This window comes from Carcharhinus amblyrhynchos, chromosome 5 (assembly GCF_965287045.1).
Source record: "Carcharhinus amblyrhynchos chromosome 5, sCarAmb.v2.hapA, whole genome shotgun sequence".
Taxonomy (NCBI): Eukaryota; Metazoa; Chordata; class Chondrichthyes; order Carcharhiniformes; family Carcharhinidae; genus Carcharhinus; species Carcharhinus amblyrhynchos.
This window is the reverse complement of record NC_137328.1, coordinates 38,688,976-38,707,347: the sequence shown is the minus strand read 5'-3', so window position 1 is coordinate 38,707,347 and position 18,372 is coordinate 38,688,976. Positions and strand designations below refer to the sequence as shown.

General features: G+C 42.1%; 1 protein-coding gene across 1 annotated transcript in view; it reads left to right on the top strand.

The window, feature by feature from the left end:
* The first annotated feature begins 1,808 nt into the window (after window positions 1–1,808).
* Window positions 1,809–18,372, top strand: part of hacd4 (3-hydroxyacyl-CoA dehydratase 4) — a 43,417-nt gene continuing 26,853 nt past the window's right edge. Inside the window, exon 1 of the mRNA XM_080188683.1 lies at window positions 1,809–1,901. Coding sequence (XP_080044809.1) covers window positions 1,831–1,901 — 71 coding nt within the window. The 5' untranslated portion in view covers window positions 1,809–1,830. The remainder of the gene's footprint in view (window positions 1,902–18,372) is intronic.

Sequence of the window (18,372 nt, the reverse complement as noted above, 5' to 3'; positions counted from 1 at the left end):
TCACACTCCCTCCCTGACTGACCCAACAGCTCACCTGACCCAAACTGTCCTACCATGTCCCTAAGAGTCATATTCCCTCCCTCACCATCCCACCCCCTTCCTGATTCTCCCACCCTCTCCCTACGTGTTCTACTCCTTACTCAACTGACCTATCCCTTTCCTGGGGCTCCAACCCCTCCCGGAGTGATCCTGGGAGCATTATACAGACATCCCCTCTTCCCCTCCGTCCCACACCATGTTCATCATTCCTGGGAAAGACAATGAAGAGAAATAAATCTTGCCAATAGGGGGAAAACTCTGGAAAATTCCTCTCTGATCCCTTCAGGAAAGTGGAAACATTCAAGGAGATCAGGTGGATCATGAAATGTCCTAATTTCAACAGGAATGGCTGCTGGCTTGAAGCAGAAATTGCATCTTCTCCAAGTAGACTAGCAGATAAGCCACTTGGAGAGGATGTAATTTCTATTTCAAGCCAACACCCGTTCCTGTTGAAATTAGCTCAGATGGAGTGTTGGGACATCTTGAAGTCGTACAACACATTGGTAAGGCCACACTTGGAATACTGTGTGCAATTCTGGTCATCCTATTATAGAAAGGATATTATTAAACTAGAAAGAGCGCAGAAAAGATTTACTAGGATGTTACCAGGACTTGATGGATTGAGTTATGAGCAGAGGCTGGATAGACTGGGACCTTCATCCCTGCAGCATAGGAGGCTGAGGGGTGACCTTTTATAGGTCTATAAAATAATGAGGAGCATAGATAAGGTAGTTAGTCAATATCTTTTCCCAAAGGTAGGGGAGTCTAAAACTAGAGGGCATAGTTTAAGGTGAGAGGGGAGAGATACAAAAGTGTCCAGAGGGGCAATTTTTTCACACAGAGGGTGGTGAGTGTCTGGAACAAGCTGCCAGAGGTAGTAGTAGAGGTGGGTACAATGTTATCTTTTTAAAAACATTTAGATAATTACATGGCTACGATGGATAGAGAGGGATATGGGACAAATGCGGGCAGTTGGGATTAGCTTAGGGGTTTTTAAAAAAGGGGGCATGGACAAGTTGGGCCGATGGGCCTGTTTCGATAGTGTAAACCTCTATGACTCTATGAATTTGGTTTTTGGAGCAAGAAACGAGATGGATCCGGGTGGTCCCAGCCCACTCTGAGCATTAGCTTTGTAACTTTAAAAATAGAATTTAAAAAAAAGCGGATCGCAGCGGCTCACTAATTCCTTGGAAAAGGAAAAGCCCTCTCTCCCTTCCAAACTATTCCCACGACTGCTCAAATATCTGTGTCCCCGCTGAAATAACCTCTCAATAAAGCTCCAATCCGGCCCTGCCATTATTTCACACACTTCGATCAATACACAACTACTGTTAAATAAATAGCCTATTCTTTCCTTATCTGAGCGACTCTTTCAGCGAGGAATCTATCTTAGCTCTCCTCTGAACTTGTTTCCATTATATCATCCGCTTACGTTTTATTTTCTGCCAAAATATAACTAGTTAGTTATTAATAAGTTGTTTTTAAAGAAAGCTGTTTTTCATTTCCAAATACACTGTATTTGTTTGCAGGAGTTGTTTGAAAACATCACAGATCTTCCCATTGCTTTAGACGAACACTAGGTGCTTTTGCTCTCAAACTATTTCCTGAGTGTGTGTTTTTATAAACCAGCTCTTCAAATCGCTGCAGCTTTCTGTTCGCTCTTGTCCCAGAAAGGGGAGACTTTCCTTACATGGGAATCCTGACGTCAGGTTTCCTGAGGAGTGTGGGCTGCTGTAACTTCCTCAGCAGCCTCAGTGGAGAGAGAGAGAGCTGCCTTTAACGTGGTCACTGATGAAAGTCGAGTTCAACTCATCTGAAATGCCCGAGAGCCACCAGTCGGCCGAGAGCGCGCCCCGGGCCAGGTAAATGAGTGCCGTTTGTCTGACCCCCTGAGCCACCTCCTCAATGATTGTTGGGTGTGCTGCTGTAACGTGTAGCGGACGGACATGGGTTAAGCCGCCCTCGCCTTGGAAATGTCAGTAACATGTTTCCTGTGACTGACGAGATCAGGAAAACGGACCCAAGTGCAAGTAGAGGCGTGACAGCCAGGATTCTGAAAGCTCCCAAAAGCTCATCATTTTGCAGAAAGGCGTGTAAGAGCAATAGACTGCAGATGTTGGCAATCTGAAATGTTAATAAAAACATTGTTGAAAACAGTCAGCAGCTTAGGCAACATCTGTGGAGACAGAAACAGTTGTAAAGTTTCAGGTCCACAATTAGGTCAGATGAGTTATTAGCACGGTGGCACAGTGGTCGGCACTGTTGCCTCACAGCGCCAGGAACCCGGGTTCAATTCCCGGCTTGGGTGACTGTCTTTGCGGAGTCTGCACATTCTCCCTGTGTCTGCGTGGGTTTCCTCCAGTTGCTCCGGTTTCATCCCACAGTCCGAAAGATGCCCTGGTTAGGTGCATTGGCTGTGCTAAATTCTCCCTCCGTGTACCTGAACAGATGCTGGAGTGTGGCAACTAGGGGATTTTCACAGTAAGTTCATTGCAGTGTTCATATTAACCTCCTTGTTGCACTAATAACTATATAAATAGACTGATAGAAAATCCCTACACAGACTTACTATTTTTTTCAAATGCCAATTCTGCAGGAATGAGAGTAAAAGAAGCCTGGCAGAAAGAAATATTTTGCATCCATTTAGCACTTTACCATGTGCCTCCTTCACTCATGAATTATTTTGAAAAAGTAAGGAAATCTAACAGTTATCTTGTGCACTGTGCTACGCCACAGTTAGCAATGAGATGATTCACATGATGCTGCTTGGGGGAAGAATGTTGATCATAAGGACAAATCTTTGATCTGCTTCAGATATTGTCAGGACAAACCTGGTTCGTTCTTAAACATCCTGGAGTCCCAGTATTGCTGCTTTCCCCTCTCTATAGGAACCATGTGAGGGATTTCTGTCAACATTTCACCTTTTCACACAGTCTCAGCATCTCTTCCCTCCATCCATTTACAGTCAACGAAACTCAGCAAACAAGCCCTGTGTGCTGCAGCCTGTGGATCAGAATATCCAGCCCTCACTGGCTGGACTGGTTGACTTCCGCATGCACAGAAACCCTTCCAGCCAGTGCCAGGGTCAGACTTCATTCCCACCAACTTGGGCTGGTTCTCAATGTGACAACTTTCCATTGCCCTGACTGGTCATTCCATCATGCATTCCACAGAGGAGGCCAGGGAGAGCAAGAGGCCAGTGCAAGAGAGTGCGGGAGTGTCAGAGGCCAGTGTGGGATCCAGAGACCAGTGTGAGAGAGTGTGGGAGTCAAAGCTTTAACAAAGGGTCATCTGGACTCCAAACATCAGCTCTTTTCTCTCCTTACAGATGCTGCCAGACCTGCTGAGATTTTCCAGCATTTTCTCTTTTGGTTACAGAAATAGTGATGTTTTACTGCAATTATATAGGGCATTGGTGAGGCCACACTACAGTATTGTGTGCAGTTTTGGTGTCCTTATCTGAGGAAGGATGTCCTTGCTGTAGAGGGAGAACAGCGAAGGTTTATCAGGCTGATTCCTGAGATAGCTGGTCTGTCATATGAGGAGAGATTAAGTCGGTTAGGATTGTATTTATTGGAGTTTGGAAGACTGAGAGGGGATCTCATAGAAACTTATAAAATGCTAACAGGATAGATTCAGAAAGAATGTTCCCAATGGTGGGAGAGTCCAGGAGAAATTTCTTCATCCAGTGGCCTCCGTATAGTATAGAATTCACCACCACAGAAAGCAGTTGAGGCCAAAACGTTGTGTGATTACAAGAAGAAATTAGGTGCAGCTCTTGGGGCTAAAGGGATCAAGGGATATGGGGGGGAAGGGTGGAGCAGGATATTGAATTTGATGATCACCATGATTATGTTGAATGGCAGATTAGGCTTGAAAGGAAATATTGCCTATTCCTGCTTCTAGATTCTATGTTTCTATGAGAGGGAGAGTCAGAGGCCAGTGAGAGAGAGTGTGGGAGAGTCAGGAGCCAGTGAGAGAGAGCGTGGGAGAGTCAGAGGCCAGTGAGAGAGAGCGTGGGAGAGTCAGAGGCCAGTGAGAGAAAGTGTGGGAGAGTCAGGAGCCAGTGAGAGAGAGCGTGGGAGAGTCAGGAGCCAGTGAGAGAGAGTGTGGGAGAATTGGCCAGTGAGAGAGAGTGAGGGAGATTTGGAGGCCAGTGAGAGTGTGTGGGAGAGTCAGAGGTCTGTGTGGTAGATTTGGAGGTCAGTGGGAGAAAGTGTGGGGAAGTGAGGAAGTGGGGAGAGCTGGTGGTCAAGGTGGAGGTATTAATTTATAGGAAGGACAGGAATTAATTTATATGAGTTGCTGGTGTGATTTACAGGGGTTGGGAGTGATATACCCCCATGGCACCCTATAAATCAGCCTCATGACAACCTGGCAGCTGCGAAGGAATCAGTATCTGGGTGGCAATTGAAGATTGGCAAGGTTGTTCACCAACTACAATTCATACTTAAAGAATTATTGGATGGTGCCCAGCAGCTTTCCTGCTTTCTGCCCTGGTGGTAACAATATCTTCCAGACCTGAGGCACATTTGTTAGTTTAAAATCCATCTTTGAAAATATCCATTGCTAGAATCCAGGAAATGAAAATAAACAGAGCTTTTAAATGAAGAGTGGTCTTACTTTTTTGCATTTTCAGAGTGAGATCAGAGAACAAAGAAATCTAGGGGTACAGGTTCATAGCTCCTTGAAAGCGGAGTCACAGGTGGACAGACTGGTGAAGAAGGCATGCTTGGGTTCATTGGTCAGAACATTGAATACAGGAGTTGGGACGTCTTGTTGAAGTTGTACAAGACACTGGTAAGGCCACACTTAGAATACTGTGTACAGTTCTGATCACCCTATTATAGGAAGGATATAATTAAACTAGAAAGAGTGCAGAAGAGATTAACTGGGATGCTATTGGGACTTGATGGTTTGAGTTATAAGGAGAGACTGGATAGACTGGGACTTTTTTCTTTGGGGCATAGAAGGCTGAGGGGTGATCTTATAAAGAGAGGTCTGTAAAATAATGAGGGTCATAGATCAACTAGATAATCAATATCTTTTCCAAAGGTAGGGAAGTCCAAAACTAGAGGGCATAGGTTTAAGGTGAGGGGGGAAATACACAAAAAAAAGGGTCCAGAGGGCCAATTTTTTTATGCAGAGGGTGGTGAGTACTTGAAACAAGCTGCCAGAGGTAGTAGTAGAGGCAGGTACAATTTTGTCTTTTAAAAAGCATGTAGACAGTTGCATGGGTAAGATGGGTATAGGGGGATATGGGCCAAATGCAGGCAATTGGGACTAGCTTAGGGGTTTTAAAAAAAAGGGCAGCATGGACAAGTTGAGCCGAAGGGCCTGTTTCCATTCTGTAAACCTCTATGATTCTGGCTGGGATCTTGTGATAAACAAAGTCTTGTTTCAGTTTGTCTGAAAAAATGAAGCAGAAATATTACTGAAACAGAAATCTGGCTTCAGTAATTGGATAAAGGGTTGCCGATGCTGGTTAGAAATATTCTGAGATGTCACCAATTGCCTTCAACTGCCCCTCCCCTGGGCTCCTACCATTGGTCACCCAACATGTCAGTTATTGCAGAGCCCTGCCTTCCCAACACGTTTCAATGTGTCCCAGTTAGGATTTTTGAAAATCTGGTCACCCTAATGGAGACTCAATTTCAATAAAAGAGCAATAATATGGTGCTAAAATATCACCAAAACTATCTAGCCAGCAACAAATTCTGAACTTCCAGTCTGATAGTTTAAAGGGAGGAGTGATTCTCATGCTAATTTATTCTGTTTCCACTCATCTGCTTTACTCTGCTACAAATCCACTTTGTGGCTGGCTACAAATCCTCAGGAATTCGGGGAGCAGCAGTTGTCAGCTCTCCTTGCCCCATTAGGTACTTAAGCCTTTGTGAAGAGTCTTTCCAGGTAATGTCCCTCTCTCTAAATTCACTCAAAGAGGCTCTGTGACAAGATGGGTTTCTTTTGTGTCTTTTCATGAGTCAACTAAGTTTGCACTTTTAATGGACAGGCAATGCTGATAGCAGGCCAGTGATTTTCTGCGAAAAACTGCAGCAGGCGACAGTGCAGAGGGACCTCAGGGTCCTTGTGCATGAGTCGCAAAAACCCAGCTTGCAGGTGCAGCAGGTGGTCAGGAAGGCGAATGGGATGCTGGCCTTCATAGCGAGGGGGATTGAATATAAAAGTAGGGAGGTCTTGCTGCAGCTGTATAGGGCATTGGTGAGGCCGCAGCTGTAGTACTTGTGCAGTTTTGGGCGCCGCACCTGCGCAAAGATATTTTGGCCTTGAAGGGAGTGCAGAGGAGGTTTACTAGGCTGATACCGGAGTTGAGGGGGTTGAGCTATGAGGAGAGGCTGAATAAACTAGGCTTGTACTCGTTAGAGTTTAGAAGAATGAGGGGAGATCTCATTGAGACGTATAAGATGATGAATGGGATGGATAGGATAGAGGTGGAGAGACTCTTCCCGCTCAAAAAAGACAGTAGGACTAGGGGGCACAGCCTCAAGATAAAGGGGGGACAGTTTAGAACGGAGTTGAGGAGGAACTTCTTCACTCAAAGGGTGGTGAATCTCTGGAATTCTCTGCCCATTGAAGTGGTGGAGGCTGCCTCGCTAAATATTTTTAAGACGCGGGTTGATGGGTTTTTGATAAGAGAGGGGATTAAGGGTTATGGGGAGAGGGCGGGAAAGTGGAATTGAGCTACGACAGATCAGCCATGATCTTATTGAATGGCGGGGCAGGCTCGAAGGGCTAGATGGCCTACTCCTGCTCCTATTTCTTATGTTCTTATGTTAAGTAAGATTCCATTCCTGTGATATGAATTTGGATAGTTATTTATTTTGTTCGGTTTTGAGTTTTAGTATTTTATTACATTCTTTTACTTATGTTATTTCAGATTGTAAATACATTTTACCAAATGGGAAAGCCTTTATGTATTGATCTGGCAGCATCAGAATTAATGGGAGGATGTGGTGGACATCCCAGGTAGCTGCCAGTGATTGATATAACATGATTAGGGGGATTCATTGTTAAATTTGCAAGATCCTGTGGCACAATAGTAGTACCCTTATGTCTGAGTCAGAAGATCTGGGTTTGAGTACTAACCCAGGACTTAATGGCCAGTGAAGGTGTGTTTGTAATGCAGGCAAACAGATTGAATGTCAACTGCAAGTAATTCCTCCTACTCGTCAATGGCTGGCAGTAAAAGTGGAAGAGACTCCTGGTCAGCCGAGCTTGATGTTGAATTGCGCCCATCAAGCTATAATCCACTACTGACAGATTTGTCCCCTGTTCTGGGAATTACTAGCTATGGAAACAGATGAAAATCTGCTTTAGTGCAGCATGAGGTGTGGGGAAAGAATTGGAATGGAATTGTTAAACCTGGGTACACTTACATGACTGAGAATAAAGATGGCAGCTTTTGTTTTATGAAGGACTAACACATTTATGTAAAATGCTCTCCATCAATGAACATGAACAGAAATGTTGGAAAAATGAATAAGGTTATGTCATTTAGCACTCCAGCACATTAAAATTCAGCCCAATGCTTCACAGCAGCTTAATCAGTAGTCAACAAACATACAACCATTTCTGCTCAAATTTGCTTGATTTCCCAAATTTGTTACTTTGGAAATAGCTCCTTTGAGTGGCTTCTGGGTAGGGGCATGTTCCTTACGGCTCACTCTCAGTGCTTCATGACAAGGATCTTGCAATTCATAATGAGATCATTTCTAATTACCCATAAGTTATTTATTCAGTTGAGAAATCTTCCTTGAAGTGCTAAGGGAATGCAAAATCCATGAAGTTGAATGGATCTGGGTAATTATTTGCATCTCTCTGCCATTCAATAAACTCATGACTAATCTGATTCTAACTTCAGTTTCACATTCCTGCCTGGCCCTGATGATCTTTCACCTCCTTGTTATCAAAAATCCATCTAACTCTAAGGATTCTAACTTCCTTAAGCACCCTTCCTAAAATAAGGAGACCAAGACTATATGCAGTAACTCCAGATACGGCCTCACCAATGTTCTGTATAGCTGAAGCATAGCCTCTCTACATCTGTATTCAATTCCTCTTGCAATACGCAGTAACATTCTATTAGCTTTCCAATGCCCCAGTTTTCTAAATGTTCAGATTGGAGGCAAATGCAATGGAAGCACTTCAGACTAATACCTGGAATGGGTGGGTTGTGTTCAGAGGAAAGGTTGAACAAGCTAGGCATATACTTGCTGAAGTTTAATAGAATAAGAGGTGACTTGATTGAAACATACAAGATCATGAGGGCCCTTGACAGGATGTATGTGGTGACAACATTTCCTCTTGTGGGAGAATCTAGAACTGGGGATCACTATTTAAAAATAAAGGATTGCACATTCAAGATGGAGTTAAGGAGGAATTATTTCTCTCAGGGCGTCGTGAGTCTTTGGAACTCTCTTTCTCAAAAGATATTGTTGGAAGCAGTCTTTGAATATTTTAAAGGTAGAGTTAGATGGATTTTTGATAAGCAAGGAGGTGAAAGATTATCAGGGGTAGGCAGGAATGTGAAGTTGAAGTTAGAATCAGATTAGTCACGAGTTTATTGAATGGCAGAGAGACTTGGGGGGGGGGGGGGGGGTCAAGTGGCCTACTCCTGCTCCTAATTCATATATTCATGGTTGGACACTGACCTGGCACCTGAAAAAGGGGTGCAAATGCATTTCTACCCCATTAGACATATTTGCTTTTAAGGACAGTGATGTATTTGCATCATATATACAGTGAAGTATATGACAATGAGAGGTCAGTTGATCACAATGGCATACTAAGAAGTAAGAAGGGATTGACACTAGCTTTACATTGGGATGTTTTGCCATGGTAAAAACATCATATAAATGCAAGTTGTTGTTAACTGAGCCCAAGGAAACATGGTTTGTTCACTCTCAAACCATTTGTAGTTGGATCAAAGATACTGTGTTAGAAACTGCCTATAATTTTGTACTGATTGGTAACCTCAAAGAGGCCAAAAAAGGGATTGCTCCTGGAAAGACAAATACAACAATAGGATTGCTGTATTTACCCTAATTGGTTTGAGATACCTGTGCAACTTGGAAGTTCTACTATCGTCGGAAAACAGCTGACAGCAAACTGATCATCTGCTTCACACCTCGCTTGCATTCCCTTTCTACAGAATTCAATGAAAAGGTTTAAGCAGTGTGCATAGTTTACCACAAGTATACCTTCACTGGTCAAAATGCACACTGGGATTCTTAAAGTTCCATGCATACAGAAATTAACCTTATCAGTAATCACATAAATAGGACCCGAGACATTTGCTCCTCATACAAGCTTGATGCTAAGAAAAGGACACGTCAAAGGCATCCTGCAGGATAACGGCCATCCTGATCAGATCATTTTGTGCTGTATACCACACGAACCATCACAAAAAGAGCTGACCAATTCACTATCACTGTTTTTTGCTCTACAGTAAAAGTTAAAATTATCCGTACATGGGGAAGATTTCATAGAATCTTACGGTTCCGAAGGAGGCCATTCAGCCCATTGAGTCTGCACCGACCACAATCCCACCCAGGCCCTATCCCCATAACCCATGCATTTACCCTAGCTAGTCCCCTCCACACTAAGGGGCAATTTAGCATGGCCAGTGCACCTAACCAGCACATCTTTGGACTGTTGGAGGAAACTGGAACATCCAGAGGAAACCCAGGCAAACACAGGGAGAATGTGCAAACTCCACACAGACGGTGACCCAAGCTGGAAATCGAACCTGGGTCCCCGGCACTGTGAGGCAGTAATGCTAATCACTGTGCCACCGTTCCTGTATTTGAATTTGTAGTGAAACTGTAAATATGGATTAAACAAATCTGTTTATTACTTGACTTCAAATAACGAACATTAGAAAAGTTGCTTGATTGTTAAAGTAGTATAGAGGGATTTTATTCTCCATCTCAATCATGCAATAACTGAGCTGGGAATGGTGTTGTAGTTACCATTACTGAGATCTGCTTTGATCAGTACAATATGTACTTTACTAATTAAAAAGTGTAAATTGTGGAATGTCTTTGGCTATTCCATATGAAAGTACTTAGCTTCTTTCAGAACTCGCAAAATATTTACCTTGCATCATAATCATTGCAATCCTCATTTTATCTTACTAAATGTACTGCAATTACTCACCAAGGTTTCCTGGAAAGTAAATCCCATATCCACGACCTCTACTACTTAGAAGTACAAGGACAGCAGGCACATAGGGAGGCCACTTCCTGCAGTTTCCTTCTGAATGACACATCATCCTGACTTAGAAATATATTGTTATTCCTTCTTCTTTGCTTAGAACTCCCTCCCTAACAACACTAGGTGAGTAAATAATGGTGAATAATAGTTACAGAACTTGAGTATTGCTGAAAAAGGAGACATTTGTGAAGATTTTTTATCTTGCACTCGTGAAGATAATTTGCAAGAATATTCAATGTGTTGGGAACAACACTTTTTATCAGATGGGAAGAGAGTGCTAATTGGTTGGCACATGGACTCTGATTGAGGCCTTGCTATCGAGATCGCACCAGTTGATGGTGACTGACAGTTAACTTCCATGCATTGTTTGAAATTTAAATCAGTAGCTTGACTCTAATTGGTCAAGGCATTGTCCTGAGGAACAAACCATAGAATGGCTTTAAGCTCATTTAATTTAGCTGAAAGAGGTGCAATGTGTGCACACATGTTTTCAGTCCACAAAGAATAGGGCCTGTGTATTGAAAAACATAGCTTCCAGTATACATAAATGTGCCACACTGTGATTCTGACTGACAATCTTAAATTGATTGTCAGTGTAATTCTTAGCACACTGAGGATTATTTGGCAAATGTTGTCTCATTGCAGAATCACATCTAATGTTTTGAGTTTGCAAGCAAGGCCTAGTTGGGTGCAGTCTGTACCTTACCCATGGTAACCAGTGGAAGGGACATGCTGTTTGACATGATCCACCAATCTTTGGGAAGTACAACCCACAAACCTAGCATCACACTGACACTGAAATTCATATACCACTTTACTCACTTGTGTGATAGGCTTTATGGGCTACAGTAATAGGCCGGGATTTTCCAGCCATTCTAGCCAAAAAGATCTTCCAGTCACGCTCCAGCAAACCCCCTCTGCGGGTTTCCCATTGACAGCCAATAGCAGCTGCCTCTGCCACTGTGAAACACACCATAGCGAAGCGGAAACTCCCACCCAAAGTCTTTTTGACTTGACAGTAACGTCCTGCTGGTGGTGAATACCACTCACATTGCACAGTAGCAATGTGAAACAACTAACTTCACCTTTTACTCATATTTTGAGCTGCCTTGCCCTTCCAGCATAATCTGAGGGGGACAAGGCCCTTTTCAAGGCTGAAAGTGATGGTCTTAGTTTGTGTGGTATAAGGCACAAAATGATCTGATTAGGGTGGCCATTATCTCACAGGATGCCTTTGATACGTCCTATTTCAGCATCCAGCTTGCATGATGAGCAAATGATTACTGATAAGGCCAATCTTATAGCGCGTGGAGCATTTAAGAATCCCAGTATGCATTTTGACCTGTGAAGATAGGCTTATAGTAAACCATTGTTGAGAATCCCCAGCAGACTTCTCAACTAGAACATCAAGGAGAAGGAGTTCGTTTGACTATTGGTCTATTTCTATGGTGAATTTGAGCACAGGATGCAGCCAATTAAGACACGCAAGGAAATTATTACATACAACTACAGTTTCAAACTAGTGCAGCCATTCACCATTTTATTTCTCATGGCAATGCCTTGACCAATCAAGTCAAGGTGCCTTGTTTAAATTTCAAACAATGCTTGGCAGTAAGATGCTAGTCACCATCAACTGGTGCATCCTCCATAGCAAGCCTTTACCAGAGTCCATTTGCCAATCAATCAGAACTTTCCTCTCATCTAGTATAAATTGTTATTCCCCTCACATTTAGCGTTCTTGCAAATTGTCCTGATGAGTGCAAGATAAAAAGCTTTGACAAAAAGATGTATCTTTTTTTCAGCAATACCATGTGAGTACTTTCACCACATGGATTGCAAGAGCTCATGAAAGTGGCTTGCCACCACTATCTTCTCAAGTGCAATTAGAGATAAGCAACAAATGCTGACTCTGGCAGAGATGCTCACGTCCCGAGAATGAATTAAAAATTGTAATTTTGTTATCGACTTAATTTGAAGGCTTCAAAAGGGATAAAACGGAGCCAAGCTGAAAGAATGTGCGAATAAAGTGATGCCACAAGCCAATAAAAAAGCTGGCAGATTATTGGGTCATCATTTCAAAATTGGTGGATAGTGAAAATTTGAGAAGTATTTGAATTGGTCGCACTTCAGATGTGACATTTCAAATTTTGATACAAAAGCAGAACAATATATGAAGAAAAATAAAGCCATTCACTTCTGCTGTTTCTTTTGACCTTAAACAAGAGCCAGGGATTTAGAAACTGATATCAAACTGCAAAAACCTTCTAATTGATTTCAGGAAACATTTGTTTAGAGTCATTAGCCCTTTGGTATTAAGGAAGATCCTATCCTTTCTGAATTCAATGTGCACATCCCGCAGTATTCCTTGGCTGCCCCTTAACTGTGTATTTACTTTTGATAGATTGGTAAAGAGGAACTAGCTGTTTAAAGAAGTGTAATCTTGAAATTTCAGTTTTCCTGTCAGCTATAGTAATAACGCAACAGGAACTAATTAGTGATTAACCCTTGCAATATAGAATTGCTGCAGTCAAAACTGGCACTAATTACCCTGTGATATATTGTAAGAAGTTTACCATTTGAAACATAGGTAGATTTACAGCACAGAAGGAGGCCATTTGTTCATCATTTCTTGCCTGCTGAAAAGGGACATCCAGCCTATTGACAATTTTTGGCTGGAACACTACATTCTGCATCCTCTCCTTTCCTTCTCCTCTATGAATGGTATTCTCTGTCTATCTAGCACACTAGAAACAATACTTTTCACGTATCCCAATATCTGTGATGATAATAAAGCCAATCAAATTAAATTGATCTGCATCCCTGTTATGGTACCATAAATGCATATCCAAGTCTGTTTAATCAACTTACAGAATGTCAGAGACTATTATATAGTCAAAAGCAAAAATCAGTTGATCTTATAAATCAGGAAGAGATTTTCTTTGGCTTGGGTAAGCTGTTGAAAAGTATATAACCTCCAGGCACTTTGACATGTAAGCCTATAGTGCACTGAAATGGATAATTAAGCCATCATACAACACTAGAAATGAGAACACTTTGCTTCCTCCACTTGTTATGAGGTTCAAAGGTGAAGGAGAGAATTTCAGAGCTATATAGTCCATGACATTAGTGGAGACAGCAGTGAGGTTAATGTTTACTGTTATTTATGTATAAATGATACAGAAGCTTCAGCGAGGGGCAGGTGCATAGTTAAAATTAAAAATTCAGAAACTGCTGACTACGTTGCGATGTTCCTCCACTACCTCTGTGAAAACAGGACCACGCTGTCTGCTCCTCCATTAAAATATATTGAATTCCCTATGTTATTGCATTTGTGTGGTAGGTAGAAACTCAACTTGCCATAGAAAGATGAGACCTGCACTTCCTTTCTAAGTATTCTCTTCTTGCTTTATTCTTTTATGGGGGGGGTGGGTGTCACTGGCACAGCCAACCTTTATTGCCCATCAGATCTTGAAAAGATAATGGTGAACCACCTTCATGAATCACTGCGGATCATTTGGGGTAGATATACCAACAGTGCTGTTAGGAAGGGAGTTCTAGGATTTTGACCACAGTTAATGGTGTTGTAACTATTAATCGCTGCCAAATCACCTTTCTGGCACTGAATATGAACGAGTAGAAATTTAGAAACTTATTCTTTTAGGTTTTAATTGTTGTCAGAGATCTAAAAATTGTAAAAGCTAAAATTAAAATGTTTGTTTTGCTTTTCCATTCTGTCTCTTTTTTATTTACCACAATTTAGTCTTTATTTCTCTTTATTTTCCTTTGTGTACCAGAGTTTACATTGAATTCATGCTTTCCAATTTGCCTTCCTTCTCAGTCATTTCGCTTTTTGTTTCTCAATTTTCCAATTGTATTGGTTAAGGAGATGCAAGGTTGCTTGCTCTGTTCACTCAGTGCCATTTCCATGCTTTCCAAGTTGCCATGCTAAACATTAAAAAAATCAAAATGTGCAATGGAAGTCTAAATAATGGCAGATGCTTTGAGATACCCTGTCACTTCCATGGGATGTGGGCATTGCTGCCTTGGCCAGCAGTTATTGCCAAGCCCAATTGTCCTTGAGAAGGTGGTGATAAGCCACTTCTGTGAACAACTGTCTGGGGTAGGTACACCCACAGTGCAGTTAGGAATTATGGCTAAATGTCTAATAGAAACATGGAACAGGAGGAGTAGGCCATTCAGCCATTCAACCAAGATGGGGAGAAACCCCATCTTCCCCGATATCTTTCCTGAACCTACCCTGTCACGTCCTGTCAGATTTTTATAGGTTTTTTTGAGATCCACCCCCCCCCCCCCCACCCCACCATTCTTCTTGACTCCAGGGGAAGCAGTGGCATAGTGGTATTTTAGCTGAACTAGTAAACACCCAAGATAATGATTTGGGGACCCAGGTTCAAATCCCACCACAGCAGGTGGTGAAATTTGAATTCAATGAAAATTTAGAATCAAGGTCTAATGAGACCATGAAACCATTACTGATTGTTGGAAAAACCTATCTGCTTCACTAATGTCCCTTAGGGAAGGAAATCTGCCATCCTTACCTGGCCTACATATGACTCCAGATCCACAGCAATGTGGTTGACACTTAATTGCCCTCAAGGATGGGCAATAAATGCTGGTCCAGCCAGTGACATCCACATTCCATGAACGAATAGAAAAAAACTCAATCTCTGTTCAAACGTCCGTCCTGTCATCCCGGGAATCAGTCTGATAAATCTTCTCTGCACTCCCTCCATAGCAAGAACATCCTTCCTCAGATAAGGAGACTAAAACTGCACAGAATATTCCAGGTGTAGCCTCACCAAGGCCCTGTATAATTGGAGCAAGCCATCTCTGCTCCCATACATGAAATCTCTTGCTATGAAGACCAACATACCATTTGCTTTCTTCACCACCTGCTGCACCTGCATGCTTACTTTCCACGACTGGTGTACGAGGACAACCAAGTCTCATTGCACATTCTTAATTTATAGCCATTCAGATAATAATCTATCTTCCTATTTTTGCTACCAAGTGAGGATAATTTTTTTCAGTTCCACCTACTATGGGAATCATCGCAGGTGGGACAGAAGATTTGACAGACCATTTACTGGTCCGTTGACCTCAGGCGGAATCTCCAGTCTTGGGGTGGGTGCGACCAGAAAATCCCACCAGATTTGTTCAACTCTCTATAGGTCAATTGAATTACATTTTGTAGGGGTTTGTGAATAGCCCAGTAACAAACCTTCACAAACTGGAATGAATGGAATTATTAACCCAGTGAGCAAGCCTGCTGGCATGAATTGAAACAGAAACTACAGTACAGAATAAAGCTATTTGCCCACTGTGCCTCCTCTTGTGTAGTCATTAGGTCTATATCAGAGTTGTCTACCCTCAACTCATTCTGTGTATCCCTTCATATTTTTGACTTATTCTTAGAGGGGGTAGGGTAGGGAGGTGCCATTGCCTTAAAAGGAAAGAGGCATTTTGAGGGCTTCATCATAGGATTCGCCAAGGGTGTCCTGCAGCACTCGATGTCTCCTCTGCAATGAGCCCATTGTCTCCAGTAGGTCAGGCTGAGGAGGGTGCACCTACACCTATGTAGGAGACCCTCAGCAGGGCAGAGCCCTTTAAGCCACCGATCATCAGAGTTCATAAGGTATAGGAACAGAATACAGCCCATCGAGCCTGGTCCACCATTTGATCATGGCTGATTTGCTCCTCATTCCCATTTTCCTGCCTTCTCCCATAACCCTTCAATCCATTACCAATGAAAACTCTGTTGTCTAATTCCTTCTTAAATTTACTCACTGTCCCAGCATCCACTGCACTTTGGGGTACTGAATTCCACAGATTAACAACCCTTTGGGAGAAGTAGTTTCTCCTCAATTCTGTTTTAAATTTGCTATCCCTTATCCTAAGACTATAATCTCTCATCCTAGAATGCCCTACAAGAGGAGGCATTCGCTCCATGTATACTTTATCCATATCTTTTATCATCTTGTATACCTCAATTCTATATCGCTTCATTCTTCTAAATTCCAGAGAGTACAGGCCTAAACTGTTCAATCTCTCTTCACATGACAAACCGCTCATCTCTGGAATCAATCTAGTGAACCTCCTCTGAACTGCCTCCAAAGCCACTACATCTTTCCTCAAATAAGGGGACCAAAACTGTGCACAATACTGCGTATGCAGTCTCACCAATGCCTTGCATAGTTACAACCATACTTCTTTTCCTTTATATTCTACTCATTTAGCTGTAAATGCCAACATTCCTTTCGCTTTCTTTATTATCTACATGCTAGTTTCTGTGACTCATGAACAAGGATACCCAGGTCCCTCTGCACCAGAGCACTCCGAAGTCTCTCCCCATTTAGATAATAAGTCACCTTCCCATTTTACTGACCAAAATGCATGACCTCACATTTATCCACGATAAGCTCCATCTGCCACATTTTGGCCCACTTTCCTAACCTATCTATATCCATTTGTAAGGTTCTTATTTACTCACTGCAACTTACTGTCCTGCCTATTTTTGTGTCATCTGCAAATTTGGCAGAGCCTTCTACCCCTATATCCAAGTCATTAATATAAATTGTAAAAAGCTGGGGCCCAAGGACCGAACCCTGTGGCATCCCACTAGTTACTTCCTGCCATCCGGAAAAAAACATTTATCTTGGCTCTCTGTCTTCTGTCCATCAGCCAGTCACCTTCCGAGCTAATAAATTACCCCTAATCCTATGTGATCTAACCTTGTGAATTAGCCTTTTGTTTGGCACCTTATCAAATGCCTTCCAGAAGTCCAGATATTTTACATCTACAGAATATAGGATTATTCACTTTGCTTGTTACATCTTCAAAAAACTCTAGCAAATTAATCAAACATGATTTGCCCTTCATAAAACCATGGCTCTGATGGATAGTGTTTTGACTTTCCAAATATCCTGATATTGTTTCCTTGATAATTGATTCTAACACTTTCCCAACAGATATTAAACTAACTGGTCTGTAATTTCCCACATTTTGCCTCCCTTCCTTTTGAATAGTTGCATTACATTAGCATTTTTCCAATCCACTGGAACCTTTCCTGTGTCTAGAAAATTTTGAAATATTATAACCAATGCATCCACTATCTCAGCCGCCATTTCCTTAAATACCCTAGGATGTAGGCCATCAGGACTGCGGACTTGTCTGACCTCAATCCCAATAGTTTGCTGGGTACCTTTTCCTTATTGATGTTGATTGTTCTAAGTTCTGACCTTTCTATTACCTCTGACTTGCCCATTCCTATAGGAATGGTACTAATGTACTCCACCTTGAAAACTGAAGTATTGATTTAGCATTGTTACCATTTCAGTGTTCCCCACTATTAACTCTCCAGTTTCATCTTCCAAGGGACAAACATTCACCTCAGCAACTCTCTTGCTTTTATATACTTATTGAAGCTTTCACTATCCTTTTTGATATTTTGCGCTAGTTTTCTTTTGTAATTTATCATTTACTCTTTTTATTACTTCTTTAGTATCCTTTTGTTTATGTTGAAAATTTCCCAATCTTCCAGCCTGCCACTGGCCTTTGCAATATGGTATACCTTAGTTTTTGTCTTTATATTGTCCTTGACCTCCTCATTTAGCCATCGATGTTTTTCACCCCTCCCCCCTTACCATCTTTCTTCCTCACTGGGATCTATTTTAGTTATGATGGATTGAGTATTACCTTAAACAACTGCTCATCCGCAGTTTTACCTCTTAACCTTCCTGCCCAATCTGTCCTCATGCCTATTTAATTTCCTTTGTTTAATTCCAGAACACTAGTGTGGGATACCACTTTCTCACCCCCCCAAACTGAATTTTGAATTCTATCATACTATGGTCACTACTCCCTTGAAGATCCCTAACTATGGAATCATCAATTAATCCCTCCTCACTACACAATACAAAATCCAGAGTAGCCAGCTCCCTGGTTGGTTCCACAACATACTGTTCCAAAAAAAAAATCTCTAATACATTCAATGAACTCTGCCTCCAGGCCAGCCTTGCCAATTTGAATCTTCCAATCTACGTGCACATTAAGATCAGCCATGATTATTGCTGTATC